Source organism: Prosopis cineraria, unplaced genomic scaffold (assembly GCF_029017545.1).
Source record: "Prosopis cineraria cultivar Desert tree isolate PC_DT_omini unplaced genomic scaffold, ASM2901754v1 PC11, whole genome shotgun sequence".
In the NCBI taxonomy this organism is placed as follows: domain Eukaryota; kingdom Viridiplantae; phylum Streptophyta; class Magnoliopsida; order Fabales; family Fabaceae; genus Prosopis; species Prosopis cineraria.
In genome coordinates this window covers 299921-322868 of record NW_026555342.1, presented here as the reverse complement: position 1 = coordinate 322868, position 22948 = coordinate 299921, and the positions used below count along the sequence as shown (strand labels likewise).

Sequence of the window (22948 nt, the reverse complement as noted above, 5' to 3'; positions counted from 1 at the left end):
GTGTTGTCTAGGAGGAAGTGAAATGACTACCCTTATGAGTCTTCTGCAAAATCCAAAACCCTGAAAAGCTTGGGTATCCATGGTTAAGTGAAATTGGAATGAACAAAATAAGCAATATCCCTGACCATATCCATTGCTTTGCTTGTTTAGTGTTTTCCCCATTCTTCAACCTATCAACCTACCCTTTCAGTGCTTAGTTCCCCAACACACCCCTGAATCATAGCATCATCAGTGCCAATCAATTCAACCCTCGTCTCCAGATTTTGCAACTCTACCCTTCATCCTTGATGCTACTGTGCTCAACTTCAAAGTAGCTCTAATGCAAAAACTTTTGGGAATTAAGACAAAAATGAAGGAAAAGGCTGTGATATATATTATATATTAACCAATGTCTTAGGTTGCCGGCAAGTTGCAAAATGAAGGTCAAAATTCATAGAAGTCATGACTACACAGTCGCTCAGCTTAGGAAAGACACATGGGGAAAACAAGAAATCACACCCAGACCTCACACCCTAGCATTTGATAGGCTTGTGCCCTCCACTACCCAGTCCATGCCTACTCACGCCTTCTTCTCCCTCCATAGTCTCCTTTTCAGATTGGGCGCACGCAATTGTTTTCTGCCCCCCTCTCGGCCAGCTCTTCCTTATTCCTCTGATGTTTACATTGGGTGGGGTCATTCAAGGGCCATCAGGCTTTCTCAGTTTTCTCTTTCTGAGAACTTGATGACCAACTAAGATATATAAATTATACTGAAGTCTACTCCTTCCATATTCTAGTTGCCCTGATGTTTTTTATTGATTTCTTTCAGGCTTTCTCATTTCATGCTGACAGAGAACTATTGAGAGAACCTAGAATCGTTAGGGTTGGTCTGATTCAAAACTCTGTTGCCCTTCCAACAATGCTCCCTTTTTGGATCAAAAGAGGGCTATCTTTAAAAAGTTAAAGCCAATAATTGATGCAGCTGGCGCTTCTGGAGTCAACGTATTATGCTTGCAAGTAGGTCATATGTGAGCGTGAACATTTACCATTTACCAAATGACTTCTCCCTGATATATATGAAAATCTTGGATGGTTTAATATATCTTTGCTGCAGGAAGCATGGATGATGCCTTTTGCATTCTGTACACGAGAGAAGAGGTGGTGTGAATTTGCTGAACCTGTTGATGGAGAATCCACAGTTCCTTCAAAGTTTTGCGTTAAAATATAATATGGTCATTATAAGTCCGATTCTTGAGAGGGATATTAATCATGGAGAGGTTATCTGGAACACTGCTGTTGTTATCGGAAATCATGGGAATATTATTGGGAAACACCGTAAGGTAATTACATGAGCTTCTTGCTTTTATTTCTGCAAAAATATTCTTTGACTTTCAAAAACTTATGAACTTGCAACATTGGGCAGAACCATATACCAAGAGTTGGGGACTTCAATGAGAGCACATATTATGGAAGGAAGTACTGGCCACCCTGTATTTGAAACAGCATATGGAAAGATAGCTATTAATATATGTTATGGTAGGCATCATCCTTTAAATTGGTTAGCCTTCGGCTTGAATGGTGCAGAAATTGTTTTCAACCCTCGGCAACTGTTGGTGAACTCAGTGAGCCAATGTGGCCAATAGGTTAGTTACTTTATATTTATAATATTTGTTTGAAATGTTAAATTCTCTAAAATCCATTTTGTTGTGCATGCGTATCACTCTTTGGTTAAATTGGGCAGTGTTTTGATGGTATGTATCAACAAGTTGATGCTAGTCCTGTACTTTGATATTTAGGATTGAATTGGTTTTGTGAATACCAAATAACAAACGAATAAACATACTTTACTTGGTCTGGCATAACCATATATTGTGATACATTGTTCGTTAAACGAGTAAACAATTTGATGGTATGTCAATACCATTTAACTCAAAAAGCTTGAGTTTTTATTATTTCACTTAAAAACTTTCTGTCTTGTATGATCTTTTCAGGCACGTAATGCAGCAATAGCAAATAGCTATTTTGTTGCTTCAATTAACCGTGTTGGTACTGAGATATTCCCCAACCCTTTTACATCCGGAGATGGAAAGCCGGCGCATGCCGATTTCGGCCACTTTTACGGATCCAGTCATTTCTCAGCACCAGATGCTTCATGCACTCCATCGCTTCTCGAAACAGGGACGGCTTGATAATTGCTGACATGGATCTCAACCTGTGTAGCAGTATAAGACAAGTGGGGTTTCAGAATGACCGCTCGTTATGATTGTATGCAGACACACTTGCTCGCTATCTCAAAAAACCAGACTTTGAGCCTCAAGTCATCAGTGACCCCTTCGTTGCATAAGAAGTCATTGTAACTTTCTGAGACTGTCTCTGTATGAGTACGAAAAGAACAAGGAAAATGGAGAAAGTGGAACGGTGAGAAAAGCATTTGGGATTTGGCATGCCGCAAAAGGAAAAAGAAAGGTAGAATAAAACTTTTAGTAAACAAATTGTTTCTCTTTATGTATTGTATTGCGACATGTTTTTTTTCCATAAAATCTAAAATGATTTCACTTTTTGCATGGCCAACCCTCTCTTCTCTCTGTGTGATTCAATATTTTTAGGGAGTTATGAATTCGTACTTTCTATTGAACTAAACAAAATTCTCCATATATAGAATTAACCATACTATTTATGAATTAGATGAAGTCAATGAATTATGTGATCATTCTGAATCTGATTAGCAGTTAGGGGTGGGCCATTAATCTTAGTAAAGCCTGTAATGGGTGGGCCTAATAAGGATTATTATATAAGCTAGGTCCTCTTTCTAACCCTAACATTAATGCTGATATGAAACCATAAAGATTGAGTTGTTCATAGTCAAAATTTAAAAACAGAATCAATAATTGAGATAAAATTAAGGAATTAAAAATTATATTTAATATTCATTTATTTAAAAAATTTTAAGTGAATTAGATATTGAGGATTTGCTTGGATAGTACTCATAATTTATAAAGCATTTTTAGAAGTACTTTACAAACCCTTGTAACTTAGAAGTCACATCTTTATTAATTAAACCAATTTTCATTCCAACATTCGCTAAAATAACACTTAAAATAAAAATATATGCATTTGAGAATCATGGTTAACAGGGCCATTGTTCATTGGTCATCTCTTTCCTTATTTCAAACAAAATCCTCAACAATAAAAATGGAGTCTAACAAATGGGTTAGTTCTTTACAACGTAATAAGCTAATATTTAAATTTTTATTAGAAGAAGTGCTCACATTTAATACTTAATCATACATCAAATAAAATTAATTCTAATAAGAGAATACCTATAAATAATAAGAAAAGCATCTATCTTATACACACAGTTATTCATTTCCAGTTAAACATGTTACTTTCTTGTTCAGCTTTGAAAAGAATTTGATCCTAATACTACAAAACAATAAATAATTGAGTGCAATGAAAGTTGGTCCAATAGGGAAAGGAAATATAATTCATATAATCTAAATGGGAGTCCAAATTATATTATTTTATGTAAGGACTTTATTATCGATAAGTAATCAATAAGTTCCTAGCTAATGTTATTTAAATTGTGAGGTCTCTTCTAATTAAGCCTCTACGCTCGCTTATGTAAACTCTTTGCACTAATAAAACTTTGGTGGGATAAATATATCAAAGTTGAACTAAACCAATTTCATTTGTCCCCAAAAAAAATTAATATTATGTTTAGATTAATGAAAATTTGAATTTGGATTCAGATTTAAACCAAACCTTTTATTTGGATACACAGAAAATTATATATTTTCATTTCTTATTAAATTCATTTATAATTTTAAATTCTATTTACACTTTAATCATTTAAAATTTTAATCATTTCAAATCTTTTGTTGTCTTCATTTTTTTACTATTGATGTTACTATAATTATCATATTTTTTCATTTCTCATTATTGTTTCTTGTTGATTTTAAAATATAACAAAATTCATCATTTTCAACTTTTTATTTTCATTTTGAATTTTAACTAACCTCTCTCTTCTTCATTAGAAATTTTTTAAACCACCTAAACAAAAAATAATTTTAAATGTCAGTTTTAAAATGCAAAATCTGAAATTTAAATTTAAATCCACCCATCCAAGCTCTACCTAAACCAAATTTATGAAATCGAGTTCAAACTAATTCGAGTTAAGGAAAATAAGTTTCAGATTGGTTTTCCCATGTCAAAATCAACACAATTGGAAGGTCCATTTGGGATGATCAAATCCTAGTAAGTTGTTAAATGTCATTTTTTCCATACCACTTTCTACCCTTTCAACCAAAATCACTCTTTGGCTTTTTTTCATTTTGGTAATTCATGAAAGCATTATTTTAAGAATCAAATCGAAGTGGATAGTTAAACTATCATCCAAAGCTATTAACAGTTTCATTTGGATCAAACAATTATGTTCATAATTGAGTTAGATTGGATTGGATTAGAATTGAGTCATTGTTGAGCTAGAAATCAAAATTGAGCTAAAAACCAAAACGGATTTAACAAAATAGAATGGGTCTCAACCTAATATAAAAAGGTTAAATATCTTTTTAAAAAATAGAAAAAAAAGTCAAAATTTAGCTTCTATTAAAAACCAACTTTATTTTGGACCTTTTACATATATATAATATGATTTTGGATCATTTTTTTAAGAAGATATTGACAATTATAGATATAAATGAAGATATTTTTTGCATCTACTCATGCTTGATTAAACCGACATCCATACATATTTAAAAAGTTATAAAATTATAATTTATAATGTTGTTGATTTATAATAAATTTATATTATTTTATTGATGACCAGACATATTGTTGATTTATTTCTTTTATAATATAATATATATATATATATATATATTTGATATTTTTTATTTAATTAATATGTACTTGGTTTGATCGTTGATCAAATCAGTTAGATCATGAAAATTAAGACTCGCTAACCTTCCCTTTTAGCTTCCAATTCTGCTTTTAAAGCATGGCATGAAAGTCTTTGTCTATTAATAAATACAGTAATAAATAATAAATACAAGGAACACCTGCCCTGGAAGAGTTTGTAAGTGGCATCATACTTCTATGATTTAATTTATCTCCATTTCTCTCTGGGGGGGGGGGGAGTTTCATGTCTCTCTCTCTGTTTCCTCTTTTGGGAAGAAATTGATCAGTGGATCTTTTTAATCTCGACTTATGATTTCTTAAATTCAAACAAAACTGAAATAAAACTTTCATCTATGCATTTTTCATTTAGAAAAGTTAATTGAAATTTAAAATAAATTAATTTAATTAATATACGAGTTTAAATTTTATAAATAGTTAACTGCATATATATTTTCAGCATATAATGATTGAAGTATAGTGGAGAGTGAATCTGAGAACCTATATATCACTTTCCTCACCAAATCCCTCTAACAGCAAGAGAAGTTATTCAACATTTGTATCAAAAAAGTGTTTTTTTTTTTTGTGTCTGTAATTATTAAATTTTTAATTTAAATTTATTGTTCAAAAGTTATAGAGTGAATTGTTATAATTTTTTTAATAAAATATTTATCCTTGAAATCTTAATAAACTTTATAACATATTTTATCTCGCATTATTATAGCATTTTGAATTTGAGAATGTGTGTGTATGATATCAATTCACCTAAATTTAATGGCATGCTGTACATGCAAGTTAATTTTAGGACAAAGTATATATCTATTTATTTATATCCATTACATCCAATTCTCCAATCAAATCTTATCATATGTAATTATTATTATTAATGATTAATGATGGTCTAATTGAATTTTGAAATTTTATCCATGTGAATGTTATTATTAAAAAATTATGTGCCAAAATTTGATTGGAGAATTGGACCATATAGATATAAATAAATGTACCTACGTTTTTCCTTTAATTTAATTATTTATTATTTATCTTGCTTATTCATATAAATTATACACAGTTATAAAAAAAATATTCTTATAGTGAGAAATTTGGAATGATAATTTTAAACAACAACGTTGGATAAACATCTATCATTTTTCTGTCACGGTTAATTGAAATAACTTTTTTTCCAAATGCATGAATATATTATACTTTCTTAAATTATTGTTTTTCAATTCAGTATTTCCATGTAATCAATAAAAAATTTTCTTTTTTTTTTTGCCACCCAAGCTAAATTAGGATGAGGTATAGTTATCTAAAGTTAAAAAAAATTCGGATTCTTCTAATTTGATAAGAAAATATTTCTTTAAAAAATTTCACAGCCCCGTGAGGTGAGTTGATTATTGGTGAAGATTTCACCAAATAATAAAATATTTTTTGTATAAAAATAAAATAAATATGTTCCGACAACACAAGAATGCCCACCCTGAATGAATCTTGTTTTTTAATTATTGATAGTGATATTTTACTTTTTTTTTTGGGTTCACATGAGGCTAAATCAATTACGTAAAGCCAAGGTGTGGCAAAAATTAAAATAGTTTTTTTTGGGTAAAAATTAAAATAGTTTTTATTACTGATATATGATTCAAATCTTATTGGTATATGATAAAACATAGTATGCTTTTACACAAATATTTTAATTATTTATATGATTTTATTATTTATTTCTTGCATTATTTTATTTCACTTAATTTTTATTTGGTAGATACAAGATTTTAGTTCTTTGAAATATTTTTTTAACAATACTTTCTTATTTTTAATTTTAGGATAAATATAATTTTTGATCTTTGTACTTTACTCATGTTTTACTTTTGGTTCCTATACCTTTTTGTTATGTCTTAGGTCCATATACTTTTTTTTTTTTTTTTTTGATCCTTCCAAGACTGAAAATAATGAAAAATAAAGTGTAGGAACATAAAGTATCGGATTAAAAGTATAAGAATAAAAAATAAAACGTGAGTAAAGTACAGGAATCAATAGTTATATTTATCCTTAATTTTATTTTTAATGCTCTCAAATTTTTTGGACAACTAAACATGAACAAGACGTTTTCTGCCAAACGTAACAACGGATCAATGAAAACGAAATCAAACAAACACATTTAAAAAAAGCTATAAGAATCCAAACTAAATTAAACATAGTGTAAATAATAAAATCATGTCGCTGAGATGTCTCTGAACTTTCAAAAATAATAAAATATTTCCATTATAAAATGTTAGGCATTTTTTATAGAATTAAATGTTCAAAAATTTAAGATATTTTTAATCTTTTAAGATGTAATAATTGCCTTTTTTAAAAAAAAAGTGGCTCTATGAATAAATAACTTTATATTTATTATAGGGTGTTTAGTAAGGGTAACTATACAAAGATAAAATTAGTTTGAAAGTAGATAGTTATTTTATTAGAGAATAAAATTCAGTTAAAAATATCTTATTTTTTTAAACAAAGAGAGTTATAATCGAGGTAAAAACTACAACATATGTAATTTTGTTAGTATACATTTATGCAGGTTATTAATTCTCCTTTTTTAATATTGTTATAATATACCTCCAAGGTTAATCTTTTGGAGTATGAATATGGTTTATGAACTAGATATTGGGTGATTTCATGGGAACGATAAACATTTTCTCTTTCAAAGGGTTGGGCATACTAATTATTAACAAAATCTCAATTTTTTTTATGTTTATGTAATATATAGAAATTTTCTCTAACTATTTATTTTTTAATTAATTCTCCAAAATATACATGAAGCTTAAAATGATATTATAAACAAGAAAAATACTTATACACTTAATCTTATATACTTAATATTTGTTTTCAATCAAATTAAAATTAAAACAAGTAAATTTTTTATATATTATTTTATAACAAACTCTCATTTTTAATATTATTAATATCTTAAAATTTATTAATTCTAATTTAATTGAATAAAAATATATTAAATATTAACATTAATATCGCCCAAAAAGAAATCAAGATAAGTTTTAAATTGGATCATTGACTAAGGAGACAAAATCGGGCCATAATTCACCCAACCTTTTCATCTCTCTCTGTCTCACGCACAGGGGAGAATGACTGAGAGTTCATAAGAAAATTAATTAATTTTAAATTAAATTTTAAATGCAAAACTTTAAAAATGCACAAGTTGTGATGAAACTTTTTAAATAAATAATAACAATTCATATAATTCATTTTTTAAATAAATTTTCAAGCACAAAACTCTAGATATTTCAAGACATTAAATTATTATTTATATAATTTATGAAAATTTTATTATTATTTTCTCTAATAAATATAAATAGTGGATCTTATATCTTATTTTATCTTATCTATTATATACCATGTAATTCAGCTACTTAATATGTTGGCAAAAAAGAGAGAGAGAATTACTGTGGAGTCTCGCAAAAACTATCTAGTTACTCTGAAATCTCATGAAACGCATCAGTAGCTTTGAAGTGCCAGAGTCCTTTACTGTAAATAACTTTTTATGTCGAATTGCCGAGTGGCCCATCATCTGGAAAAAGGAAAATGAAGACGGAAGCTCCATTCCTCCAAACCAACTCTCAGAGAAGATTGACACATTTTAAATCTTCTACGCCTTCTTCTCCCATTAATCTTGTTTGCCTTACTTTGAAGCTCACCTGGGGCTACTTCATTTGTAATTTATATTACTCATAAACCAATAAACTGTGAACAGTGGTTTTCAAACGTAGAATCATGGGTGAATGTCCATGTTTGAAACGAAGTATTGGGGAAGAATCATGCATTACCTGTGAGTGAGATGATGCCCTCTGACTGATCGAGCATAGTTTAACAAAAAAAAAAAGTTTCTGCTTTAACTTACCATAATGAAATTTAACATATTCTCATTTGTAAAGTTCCACATGAAAAGAAGAAAAGAAAAGTATGCCATTCTATTGTTAAGATCTAATCTCTGTTCCTGTAAAGAAAAACAGGGGAGAACAGAGATGATCGATTAGCTTTAATAAACCACACGCTTGTGCTCTCTGTAATGTCAGTTCAACTACCTCAAATCCTTCTGGGGAAGACAAATGAGATTTAAAATGGGTCATCGATAGCTGGAGCAGACGTTCGGAGTTTCTGCCTTCGTTTTCCAATTCATGGGCAAGTTGGCAATTGGACAACGAAAGTTATTTACAATAAGGACTGCAAGACTTTAAGGTTATTTTTCTACACCATGAGATTTTGAAGAAATTAGATGTTTTTGTGAGACTCTACAGTAATTCTCCAAAAAAAAAAAGGCTAGTTAATATAATCTCACAATATTAAATTATAATAAGTTACTCATTGTCATCCTAATTATAGGCAAAGAGGACTACAGTAGGTAGGTACTGTAAGGAAAGTAAAATAAATAACTATAAACCTTATCAAAAAGAGAAGTAAAAAAAAATTAAAGAGAACACTTATTAAAATTGTTAATCGAGACCTCTTAATTAATAATATTTTTAAAAAAATTAATAAATGATATAACATAATGGTTTCATATAATCTATAGTCGATCTTATCTATAGGATAAGATTTGTTATAGTCATCATCGTAATTATAGGCAAAGATTTAAAACCTTATTTGTTCTTAAATATAGAAAAATGATGTGGAAGTTTAATTTTCACAGGGTACTTTATTAGAAAATCACATATTCCCTTCATTAAAAAAAGCATTTTTATTCAAATTTTAATTCAATAAAATAGTTATTTATTTTTAAATTAATATTATATTTTTATATTTATCTCTATTTAATGAAGTGTTTCATCCTAAAAAATATAAAATAATTTATTTAATAGAAGTACTTTAAAAAAGATAACAATTATACCTTAAAATATTAAACATTTAATTTTTTAAAAAATGTCTTACATCTTTTAAATGAAAGAGTAATTTTTTATAAATTTTAAATATCAACTACTACTCCTTACTAACTAAAAAATTAGTTAATTTTACCTTATAATTAAAATAAACATAATACATTATTTATAGGTAATAACATCTATTTTTAAATTCCAAAAATATATATGAGAAATTTTGTCTTACAATTTTAAAAAAAATTATATTTTAATTATTTTCAACCAAAATATATTAAAATTAGGATTAAAGACTCATTTTTCTCCAGACTTCTTTTGAAAAGCCCTATGCGTCCTATACTGAAGGATGGAGAGATATCTTCTTAAACAATTTTTGTAGAGTAAAATTATTCTTTTACTAGAGACACATACAATAATAATAAGAAATTTTAATTTATTTTAATCATCTCACATAGGTAAAAAGATTTGAAGTGGCAATCAAAAATCACGGTGACAATGATAGAAATCAGGCTTGATTTTATAGTGAAACAATAATAAAATGAGTTAAAATACCTTACTGTTAGTATACTCAATTATTTCACATTAGCCAATAATTAAAAAAAAAAAAGATGATGGAAGAGAAATTTTACTTTTAAAAAAATTATTTAAAAGATATTACCTCATTCTCTCCACTCCCTACTCCTTAGAAAAATAAAAAAAAAAAAGGGAAAAATGGTAACCCTTAAAATTAAATTAAAATAAAGAAAAACATTTTAACCAAAGTTTAACCTGGAGATAAGTTCAATCCTTATCCTTGTGTTTGCTGGATCTTCTGTTTCTTTCACCCCCAATTTCATTGCCAGATTCATAGCCTCATGTTTAGAGCTTCAAGTTTTGTTGTTTTATGAGCGTTTTCTCGGTTTTCCAGTGGCGACCACGCCTCACTTTCTTCCTCCTCACAGCCACGAAACGTAAGTTTACTCAAATATTCGCATATACAAACAGTTCGTTTCTCTTTCACAAAAAGCTGTTATCTTTCTCTCTTCAATTTATTATCTCTCTCTAATCCACACACAGAGATTGAGATTCTGTGTCCATGGCTTCCATATCTTCACCTTCTGCACCTCCCAATCTTCACTTCCCAAGCCCCAAGTTTTCTTCTTCCTTCCCTTTGAGATCACCCTCTTCACTCCCCTTCTCGTTGCATTCACATCACTCTCTTTCTGCTGATGCCACTTTCCTTTGCCGCTGCCTTAATCCCGCCCCTGGGTCTCCGTCGCCGTCCGATGACTCCGTTAACCGGGGGTGGGAATCGATGCTTCCGGATGTAGTTAGGAACGCCATCAAGCTGTGCGGTTCGTACGTGAATTCTCTTCGGAATGAGGCTTTGGGTACGGGAAAGAATGCTAGTGTGGCTCAGAAGGATGGCTCGGAGAAGGAGAATCGTGAACCCGAAGATGGGAATGGGATTGGGATCGATGGCGCAAGCATTTTCAGGATATTGATGAGCAGGAGCGTCTCGTCTCAATTCTCAAGGTGCATTTAGAATTGATAATTTATGCATGTAACTGAAATTTGATTTGTAGTTCGTTTTATTCCGTTTCTTCGTGGTTCTTAGGCAAGAGTTAATTCAACTTATAGTTTCCCTCATTCGGCAGAATGAAATAAAGCCTGGGGCATTATATGCTGATGATGTAATATAGCTAAAAGTTGCTAGTTTGATTAATTAGACTAGTTTATACAAGAAAAGTGGAGGCGAGAGGGAGGATAATAAGATTATAATTTTCTGTATGATTTTTGCCTTACTTTCGCGTAAAGGTCTGGAGAAAATTTTTGTTAATTTTTGTAGCAAATCACTTCTTGGTTCTAAAGACGTAGTTGACAGAAAGTGCAGCTATTTTCTTTGGAGTGTCCAGACCAAGCAGACGATTATTAATTTAAATTTCGACATCTAGTTTACTACTTTTATTATTAAACTAGAATGTTATCTGCTTTTAATGTAGCATTAGGTCGCATACTTAATATACTCCTTGCTCATTCCTTGAGACGATGTAGCTTTGAAACGTTTCTCTTTTATCGCTTATGAATGTTGTGTGCAAGATGTCTGGATAAAGATTAATTGGAATGTAGTTTTGGTCAAAAACGGAAAAAATGTTCATGACATTGTTGTGTGTGAAAATGCTAGTTCATTATAGCAGTCATGATGGTTTTTTCTTAAATTGCTTTTACCAGAGCTAAAGGAGTTTTTATGGAGCTATAATGGTAACTAACTAGTGGTGCATATAAGAGCGTAGCTTCATATCTGGGAACTCTACTAAACTAAACTAGCAATCATTTGGAGTTATCTAATCCGAGCCGCTGGCTGATCTTTCAATTTGGAGGCATTTTAATGCCAAAATGTTTTTGTGCTAAACAGTCTCAGTTAAGCCGTGCTGTGGACTCTGAGGATTATGAAGACGCTGCTAGGCTTAAGGTGGCAATTGCTGCTGCAGCTACCAATGACAGTGTCGGAAGAGTGATATCTCATCTCAATGTAAGAATTCGGACTCATGCAATGTTTTTCAGACAAAAGGCATTTCTTTACTTGCTTTTAAAATTTTGTGTTTTCTTGTTCATGAGCTTTTATAACTTTTTATTTTAAAATTTTTTCAGAAAGCCATAGAGGAAGAGCGGTATAGTGATGCAGCTTTTCTAAGAGATAAAGCTGGTGCTGGTCTCGTGAGTTCTCATAAAATGTTTTTCTTTGAAAACTTGCATGAATAACTCTTGCCTTTTGGTTGATATGCAATTTCATAGGCTGACCTAGTAATTCTAGTACCTGCCCTTAAATTACTATTACTTAAGTTCGAAAGGTTTGGGTGTCTTTTATCTTGAATTTCTCTTCTATGGTTATTTGTTCTTCATCCTATTTTATGGCAATGTCTTATAATTTGTGACCTTGAAAGCCAAGAGGGAGTATGGCTGCCTGTTTCTTGGGAGTTTCAATGTGATCACTGGAATTTATGTCCCAATTTATTTGCCTTTATGAGTTGTTTAGTCTGTGAATATGTTCCCAGAGCTCAAATCAGTGACGGGAGTTAATTTTAGGAGGTACCAAATATGGAATTCATTATGTTCTCGTTCATATGATTACTATCCTGAAAGTAGGCTGCATTTCTTTTATTACTTTATACTAACAACCATGTTCCAGTAATTTGGTTAAATAGGAAGCTTGTGTGCTTTATTGTTTTTCATGCTACGTCTGTAAGATGCCATTTTATTGACTGTCAAGCTGTAACTTCTCTGGCTCTCTGGCATTAACTGATGTGTGTTATATTTCAATCTTAAGAGTATATTTTGGCTTTCAGGTAGGTTGGTGGGCTGGCATTTCAAAAAATGCTAATGATCCACACGGTCTAATTATTCGTATAACTCCAGAGCATGGAAGATATGTTGCAAGGAGTTATAGTCCTAGGTATTTTCCTTCGCTTAATGATAATGCATTGTGAATTTTGCCATTCGTGAAAACAGTTTGGGAAAGGAGATGCTAGTGCTACCACTTTATCACTGTACTACGGTGAATGAGTTATGTGAAGGTTTGAAAATCAATTAGTACTTCATTTTGTTTTTACATGGTAGGTGTATGGAAAATTATTTCATACCATGTGGTGGTGATTGCTTAGGAAATATTTATCTCGCTTATTATTCCTCCCGTTAGTGTTTGATTCACATGGCAAAGAAACCCTGATCATGGTGGGAAACTAGGTGCAGTCATCATCCATGACCGAATGAAGTAACTGAAGATGTAGGCTTTCTATCAGAAAAATAAATGGAAAAAGTAAATTACATATTCTTTCATGTTATAGGTGTACCTGACTTTTGTTCCTTGTGCCATCTGTTCCCACTGAATGGAACCTGTGAAGGACAGACATTTCAAAATAAGCTGTTTGTGTCTGAACTCATGTTTAGCACTTGTATTGGCCGTGATATGACACTTTAAATTTTTATGGTCGGTTCAGATTTTGTGATGTTGCTTGGTCTTTGTTGTGTCTGCTCCCTAGGTTGAAACACAGCTTCAAAATGCCTTTCCAAGAAGCCTATGATTTGATTGTCTTGGAGGTCAATTGGACATTAAGATGCTTTTCTGTACATACTGTTTAATTTTTTTGGCAATCCTGCTAAGTTATGGTTCTGAATTTTGTTCGCCTTGTTTTTCCAGGCAACTAGCTACATCTGCTGCTGGTGTTCCTTTATTTGAAATTTTTCTTACAGTGAATAAGAAAGGTGAATATAAGTTGCAGGTATCTATTCTCTACTTTCTTAACTTCCATATTGTGGTTTGATTAGATATTACGGTAAATGCAACAAGCATTCAGGCGAACAGGGATGTTTCTGAGTGATGATGGATTATATGCTTAGCAAAATTCACCTGATTTAATGAGTTGTTGATAGTTAGGCAGGTTTCATATGCATATTGCAGTTCAACTAATTAACTGCATGTAAACTAAATAATTTTATTCATTGAATATTTTCAAAAGAAATTCCTTTATGCTTCTAGTATTTTCCTCAGGTAGTGCCTAGTTGATTGAATATTTTTAAAAGAAATTCCTTTATGCTTTAAACCGCACCAAGCAATCTTGCCCTTGCTTCTAAGGTGATGCATTCCTGCTGTTTGGTTTTCTTGCAGTTCAATTTCCATAAAGACACAGTTTTTCCCCATCCATTCCTTTTAATTTAGATATTTTACTTATTAAATATTACTGTAGTATAAACATGCATCGTACCAAGTAAAGCAATCTGGTTTTCTTATTGATGAGTCATAATTTTTTCAATTCAGATATAGTTAGTTACTTAGTGAATTATTGAATTGTGTTATTTAGCAGTCTGTACATTCATTTGTATGCTAGCTTGACGATACTGCAATGTCCTTGCCTTCTTCAAGGAATAAGGATCAACTCATGTTTGTTTATACATGCCAACTCACAATGATACTACTATATCATATGTAGCTCTATGTAGCATTCTCATCTTTATCTTTTGGTAGAGTCTTGCTTGTTTTCTGCTTTATATTTCTAAACAGGGGCACATTGATCATTTTGTATATTAATCTTAGGGCTGATGCTTTTCAGGCTGTTTACTTAAAGCGGAGAGGAGGTGTCCACCCCTCCTCAATAGCCTCCTCTAAGGCATCAAATGCTGCCGAGAGATTGAGTTCAGTGGAGTCTCCTGAAGGAAGAAGTGAGCTATTTGTTGTGAGTACCGAAGATCCTGAGAGTGGTGACGATAAGGATGATGGCTCAGACTCAGCTGAGGGAATATCTGGATTCCAGAATGTCTTGAAGGATATGATTCCTGGTGTAAAGGTGAAGGTTTTGAAAGTGACTCCTTCAGAGAAGGTAGACAAGGATCTAATATCTAAGGTGATTGAACAGATAATTGAGGAAGAAGAAGATGAAGAGGAAGAGGAAGAGGAAGGGGAAGAGGAAGAGGAAGGGGAAGAGAAGGAAAATGAGACAGAAAGCCTGGAAATTGAAGATGTTAAGTCTGAAAGGGACCAACAGGGAGATGATGATATTGAAATTAATACTGGTCCTGAGACCATTGGACGTGAGGAGCAGAAAGAAATTGCAGTTAAACTTGTTATTGGTGGTCTTGCTCAGAAACTTTCTAGTAATTTATCTGCAAGAGATTTGCTTCGGGTTCCTGCTAAGCTGGAGAATGGACGTGATTTATTTTCGTTCACTGTAGAAAAAGAAGTCAACCAGCAGGATGATCATGGCAAAGGGAAATCTTCATCAGATAAATCAATTAAGATTCAAGGTCAACGCTCTGTTGATCATGTTATGTTTGATCTTGCTAAGTTTATTGGTAGGGGAAAGGTGCCCTCTAAGGTAGGTCCAAGTTTTTACTTGACAAAATTTTATTTACTGAGTGCATCTTTGATAGAATTGAATTTAGCGCTTATCATTCAGTACTGAATATTTAATGATGAAAATGTAACCACTGAAGTTTTAATGTTTGAAAATATTTTTGCAAAATTGAATTTCTTTGATGAAGCTGCTTCTCCTTGATATTGCTTGCTTATAATGTTCTGCGTTATTCTCTTAGGTTCTGAAAGATGTAGGAGAATTAATAAGCCTTACTCTTAGCCAAGCTCAGAACCACCAACCATTATCTGGGTCTACTATTTTCAATCGTATTGAAGTACCAGCTTCTTCAGATCCTTTAAATGGTAATTTTCTATAGAACTTGTGATTTTGAGTTTTAGGTAATATTGGCAGCTTTGTTGGACTTAGGTTTGGATCCATGGTTTACACTTCATAGTGATCAGCAAATACTTTATTTTCATCAGGTCTATACATTGGTACACATGGTCTTTACTCCTCGGAAGTCATTCAACTTAGACGTAGATTTGGTCAATGGCAAGAAGACCCTGCTAGGGAATCTTCAGATCTAGAGTTTTATGAGTATGTAGAAGCATTTAAACTAACTGGGGATCCTTATGTACCAGCTGGCCAGGTAAGGATTTGAATTTTTATATGTTCGACTTTATCAACCTATTTGTCTTTTGATGCTGGAAATAATAATTGCTGTATTTTTTTGGCCTGGTTTTGTTGATCTGGTCAAATATATACACACATTTCAAAACGATTTGGTGAAGTTTTGATTATGCTTTGATGTATATTGTAAAAGTTATAAAACCATCTCAGGGCCTTCAATGTTTAGCACAATATACAGCAGATGTATGCTTTATAAAAGAAGATATGTTGTGATATTATATGATCATTCATCATTCGGCCTCCTGAACAGTTGAAGCTTTTAGGAGAACTGGCCTTTGACATATATGACTCAATTAGGAATGGGGATTAAGCACAAGAAGCAATTTTTTTCATATATAGAGAATGTAATGTTTAATTAACAAGGATTTGGTAAGCTTTGCATTGAGAAATATGCTGTCAGCTTGAAGCCTTTATAATCATTGTTTATGTTTGAAATTGTGGATGAGAAGGTCTAGAGTGTCATTTTGAAGAGCTTTTTCTTCCATCTTTTGCCCTAGATGTTACAGTTTTCAATGCTCATGATTATGGTGGATACAATTGGTGCACAAATATGGTATTTGTTGAGAAATGTAGCATGAGATAAGATAATTTATTTAAGAAGTAGGAGTTTATTATTTCTTAGGTTTTATCAGCTACGCTATTTGAGGTATCATGCGATCCCAGAAAATCAAATTGCAGCCCAGAAGACACATTTTTGAAGCTGCATTAGCAGCAGTGATGTGTATGGCATGAAGAAATGGCAGGGGCAAGGTGTGGTCATTAAATTGTAACGTGAAAATTGTGTAATAGGGAGCTGTGGATTCTATTGTATGGTCCTGGCTAGGAAAGGCTTTAGTGGTAGATGTCAGAAATATATCTAGGGTTGGCTTTCTATGGCCGCCTTTTTTTTGTGATTATTTTGTGGTGAAAATAAATCTTTCTTTTGAGGTCAACAAAAGGAGATCCCCTTGCCCCCTTTTACTCTTGTGGTGGATTTTTTAAGTTTGATGTTGTTTAGAGCTTCAAAGAGGGCTGCTCTGATCTAGACTCTAGACCAATGTTAAGAAAATAGACTGGCTATTGAACTGGTTTAGACACTAATTTATGGTTTAATGGTTAGACTATAGTCCAGCCATGGTTGAATCAGTCATGAATAAACTAATATATTTTAAATGATATGTGCATAACATAAAAGAAATAGTCATTCATAATAAAAAATGAATATTAAAATTCAAAGAAATATAACATATAGTTAAAAAAAAAAAGTAACATTCATCCAAAGTTTTCATCCAAAATGCATATACTTATTTTATAATTTGTAATTTTAGAACACACGCACGCACGCACGCACACATTTCTTGCCTATTGTTCATTTTTCCTTTCCCTGTGCTTATTGAGTGTAGATATGTATAAATAATAGCTTACGTGAATTAAAATTAAAGTTTAATATAGTAAAAAAATATTTGTGACTGGTTGGACCACTGGTCTTCTGGTTCTGGCTGGTTTGACCATTTCTGCACTGGTTCTCTGGCCTGCTTGTTTTCTCACATCTTTGGATTGGACATGTGTTTCCAGTCCAATTGGCCAGTTCTCATAACAATGATCTAGACTCTTACAGCCGCTTCTGAGAAAGCCATGGTTTCACAGTTGCAGCTTGCAGATGATATGATCCTTTTGCCCTAGGATGTTTGACACAGTTTTAGGCATGTTTTATATCCTTCAATTTTTTAAAAAAACTGTGGCTATTTCATATCTAAAGATAATTTTGGGCAAAAAATGAAAGAAAATCTTGACCGAGAGTGTTGTTGCGGGGATAACTTTGATTACCCAAATTTTTCATCTTGTACAGCTTTCGCTGGATGTCAAGTTTTAAATGGTCTCTCATGCGATGGGATCTTGCAAAAAGGATGATGATCATAGTAATAATATGTATAAACAGGCTGAAAGTCCGAGCACAACCTATTTTATACTTAGAAAACCAATAATGTACTGTAAATATGCAAAATGAAAAATTGTTGCAATGTGTAGTTTACCCTATGATTTGAAATATTTGTTTGGGGCAGAATACTTGTACTTTTAGGGTACTCTTTGTCTTTTTAGGATGTGTTAAAAAACACGCCCTTTGGGATGTGATTATGTTTGTGGCTTCTTTTCTTTTCATCTTATGGCTTTTTGAAGGGAGCGTTGCTATTAGATATGCAGAGGGATCGGGTTGCTTTACTGCATGTTTAAGGTTCTGTTTAGTTTTCTTTGCTTATCATATTGGTTTCCCCCCCCCCCTCTTCAGGACCGTATATTAGTCTCCTCATTCACATCTTTATTCTTTATATAATTTCTTGCAAAAATGTGTTAAAAAAGAAGGGGTGAAAATTTTAATTTCTTTCTGCACCCTAATTTTCAGCATTGAATTGGTTAATTTTTTGTGATGGACCTAAGTGGCATCTCCTACTTGACACTGAAGGGATGCCATTGAAGTTTTTTTGGGGTACAATTCTAGAAATTTGCCGGGTAGCTTGAATAAATGACAATTTTGACAGCCGTCAGCTGGCAATTGTTGTATGCATCTTGTTAGCACAGCTATCTGACCTTCAGTGCCTTCATGTCTAGTTTGCATATTTTCTGTGGCCATGAATTATTCTAGGGAGAATGTAAATGAAAGACCGCTAAAATGATTTAATATCAGACAAGGATTTGGATGGATTGGATGCTTGTCAAAACTTGAACTTTCACTTGTCAATTGTTAATGCTTACTTGTTACAGGTCCTTGTCTAATATTAAATCATTTTGAAGTCCTTCAATGATATTCTCCCATTATTCTATGTACATCTCGTATGCTGCAGCATTACTGGAATCGTGTGGTTATCTTATACCTGTTTATCAGGAGCCATCTTCGCAAATGAAAAGTGCATATGCTTAACTTTATTATTATCTTAAAATTTTTCAACATATTCTCTTGACAGTTTTTATTTATTTATTTGGGTGCAGAATTATGATGGTTAATATATTGTGAACCTAGGCTTAGCATAAGCAGATTCTCTTTTTCTTTTATGTTGCTTTGCAGGTTTTCATTCACTTTACAGTTAATTTCTCATTATGTAGCCTGTCTGATACTTCTTATTGATCATGTTCCATGTTATCCTTAGGTAGCATTTCGTGCAAAAGTTGGAAAGAGATATCAGCTTCCTCATAAAGGGATAATTCCAGAAGAGTTTGGTGTGGTATGACAACTTCTGTTCTTATTGGGACTTCCCATTCTTTGTTCTCATTTTGCCCTTCATCACCCGCCTTGTCCCCTTATTTTCCTTTCTATATTGACTGTAATGAAGTGAAGTAGAAGATATTCTGAAGTATCTTGTGAACTTGTTGATACTTCAGATTGCTCGGTATAAGGGCCAAGGAAGGCTTGCCGAGCCAGGGTTTCGGAATCCTCGATGGGTTGATGGTGAGCTAGTGATCCTAGATGGGAAGGTTTGCATCTTTCAATTTTGCCCAATTGTTTTATCCTGATTATTTCATCTGTGGCTTGATGTTATCTAGTATTATTTTTGTGCTAATGGATCTGATTGCAAGAAGCCTTCTGTGGATTTTGCAGTACATTAAAGCAGGGCCAGTTGTTGGATTTGTGTACTGGGCCCCTGAGTATCATTTTTTGGTCTTCTTCAACCGGCTTAGGCTTCAACCTTAGAGTATCATTGTACATAATTTCATAAACTTGCAAATTCTTCATATTTGTTGGGTAAGTTCTAATTTGATTTGCCAAGTCAATATATACCTCTATGGAGTTTATAGCACGTGAAGAATATTAAGAGGATATTTTTCTGGCTAAATTACGACATCAACTTGAGTGAATTATGTGCAAAATCCTTAAGGTATTTTGACATTACAAGTACCTATCAAATGGAATGAATTAGGAGCACCCATCTAAAATTTTCAAATAACCAATTACTTGTTATGCTTGCCCACCGTCAAAATACTTAGCACAATGAGTGAAGACCAGTTTTATCTGAAAATGACTTCTTCGTTTTTTTTCAATTTTTTGTGGTTCCAATTATTTCCTAGCTGTTGCTGAAGTGTTATTTATATGTATTTTGCAACATGCTGGGGCATGTAGGGATTACATCAGAAAAATGAACTGTTTATGCTCAAGTATGTGATATGGGGTATTTGCCCCTTACCTCATTTAAGGATGTTTGTGTAACAATTTCTCTGGTCTTATTTATAAGATCCCTTCTCATGTTCCTTAATATAACCTTTACAAAACTTAATGAAACATTATGACTCATTTCCAACTCGCCCCTCACTTGGTGAAAACATGGTGGAAAACAACTTACATTTTTTAACGTGGTTAAGGGTAATTCTGAAAATTAGAGAAGTTTTTAGCACTAAACTAATTTAGACTAATTTCCATAATTCATGTGAAGTAGTTAACAAGTCCTTATAATAAAGACTAGAGGGAGTATTACAAAACCTCAAAAGCTTTGTTTAATTTACTCAATCAAATTGTTGGCTTGGCTAGTTGCGAAATTGCTCTAGTTTTGGAGTACTATGCAATTTTGCTTATGGACAAAACTTAAATAATCTCCTTTAGTATTTGTCATTAGGTTTTCTAATGAAGAAATTGTGAATTGTTAAGTGACATGTTATTATGAATCAATCATGTGGTGCGAAGCTGTAGAAAAATGCTACCCCCAGTCTTGAATATAAGAGAATTTTGGGAGACTTGCTTTAATCCAAATTATAAGAAACAATCCCTTTTTTCCACAGGAACTGTGAACCCCCCCCCCCCAAAAAAAAAAAAAAAAAAACTCTTCTGGGTTTTGAATTTCAGTAGAATTGTCATAGTGAGTGGAGGATTCTGAAACCGTCTCTTGTTTTTTCTTTTTTGGAAAGGTTCTCTTCACTGCTGATTGTTGCCCACTCTTTAGTGTTGAGACGTCAAGGGGACAAACATCATTGGTCACTGCAGGATCATCCAATTCAGGCATCTGTTGCTTAATTTTAACTTACACTAGCTGTTTCATCCAAGCCAACATCAATTTTCTACGATGCAGGCTGCATTTTTATTTTATTTTTTGTACAGCTTTTGAAGCATTTTGTCTCAGCTTCCTTCAAAGCATCATAAAATATGGGAATTTGGCTTCTTCCTGTTTGACTCTAACTGAAGTATGGGAGATTGGAGTATTTTAAGCTTACAGTGGGACCTTGACTAACTGTAGGTTGAAGGAAGAACATGGACGCATAATGTAGTAGTTTCTTCATTACCAAATATCTTATTTTCAATCTTGCAATGCCAATCCTATTCTTATTTATAGAATATAAGAATAATTACACTCAAGTTTCACACAAGAAATTAATTACCATTAGGTCCATATTTAATTATCAAATAATGCTACAAGGACCTTGTAATAATCAATTTCTTTGTACAAAACTTCAATGTTATTAATGATGTTTAGTTTATATGTCAATATACCTTGTAATAATTAATTTTTTTATGTGAGACTTCTATGTAATTCTCCTTAAAATATATGTTTCCTTAGTATATGCAGATGAATGCCTCAAATTGATTTGGGTGTTGATACGGTAAAAAATATCATGCAATCTATGTAGTCAATTTTATTTAATAGGATAACCTATAGAGGTTTTAGCTTGACTTAATTATGTTATTAACGTTTATATTTTGAATTAAAAGTTTTGGAGATATTCGTTTTTGACATTTAATTAGTATTTTCTCTATATCTTTTAATACACAAATGAAATTTGATGTGAAACTTATTTAATTTGAAAATAGGCTTGAATAGATTTCCAAAGAACTTGATATCATTAAAAGTAGATTTTTATGAAATGAATATGATTTTTCAAAGTTGGTTATTAAAACTTTCAGACCTGCAAAAAAACATTGTTGATTTTTTATAACCATTTTGATCATATTTCTCAAACTATTTTGAATTTTCCTCTAGGTATTATTTCATTTGAAATTATACATTCAGAGTTTTTCAATCATAGGTCATTTACTTGATTTGAATTTAAAATAAGAGTTATACTCAATAGAAGTTGAATTATTTTGAATTTTTTTTGTTGTAAGAATTGATTTAGTTATTTTTGAATTCTTATTTTGATACAAAGCTTCCTTATGTCCATGCAAAACTTCCTTATATTGGTATGGTGATGCTTATTTTGGTGTAAATATGAAGAAATATGCTTTGTTTTTTGTGTTTTGATTTCATACTCTTCAAAACTCATTCAATATCAATTCCTTTCACTTTTTATGAGTTGTCTTAATCGTATAATCTTATTGGAATCCTTTTTAATACAGCTTCAGATTAGATTAAACACTTATTAATTCTTACAAATCTTTTATATCCATATAGTAAGTTTGCACTTTTTCAAATGAGTTCTTGCTTATACCAATACAAGTAGCTTATATCGGTACAATTATGAAGATTTGTGCTTTGTTTTTCGATCTCATTTCAGTGCAATTTGAAGCTCACTCGTTATTTGTCTCTTTCATATTCTAAGAGTTAGGCTCTCATATTCATATATCTAGAAGACTTCTAAACACATTCATAGGACAACTTGAACTCTAATTCAATTTTTGTTTATTTTTTATACTTGTATAGCATTTGGCTCTATCGATAGTAACTTACCTACTTTTATCAGAGTATTAAATGTATATAACTGTTACTTTTCTTAAAACGTCGAAAACATGCAACT

The 22948-nt window shown here is 31.9% G+C and overlaps 2 protein-coding genes across 2 annotated transcripts in view; both read left to right on the top strand.

Moving 5' to 3' along the window:
* LOC129285434 (beta-ureidopropionase) overlaps window positions 1-2550 on the top strand; it is a 34887-nt gene extending 32337 nt beyond the window's left edge. Inside the window, 11 exon segments of the mRNA XM_054921146.1 lie at window positions 809-896; window positions 899-996; window positions 1094-1176; window positions 1178-1319; window positions 1403-1446; window positions 1448-1578; window positions 1581-1622; window positions 1969-2142; window positions 2145-2205; window positions 2207-2241; window positions 2244-2550. Of these exon segments, the coding sequence (XP_054777121.1) occupies window positions 809-896; window positions 899-996; window positions 1094-1176; window positions 1178-1319; window positions 1403-1446; window positions 1448-1578; window positions 1581-1622; window positions 1969-2142; window positions 2145-2205; window positions 2207-2241; window positions 2244-2323 (978 nt within the window). The 3' untranslated portion in view covers window positions 2324-2550.
* An 8265-nt stretch (window positions 2551-10815) lies between these two features.
* On the top strand, window positions 10816-21517 carry LOC129285560 (protein EXECUTER 1, chloroplastic). The gene is made up of 12 exons (XM_054921295.1): window positions 10816-11069; window positions 11177-11255; window positions 12136-12252; window positions 12372-12437; window positions 13067-13173; window positions 13918-13999; window positions 14828-15589; window positions 15807-15930; window positions 16051-16217; window positions 19381-19455; window positions 19613-19705; window positions 19830-21517. Exons 1-12 carry the CDS (start codon window positions 10816-10818, stop codon window positions 19920-19922), a joined length of 2019 nt encoding a protein of 672 aa, XP_054777270.1. The 3' UTR covers window positions 19923-21517.
* Window positions 21518-22948: the final 1431 nt, after the last annotated feature.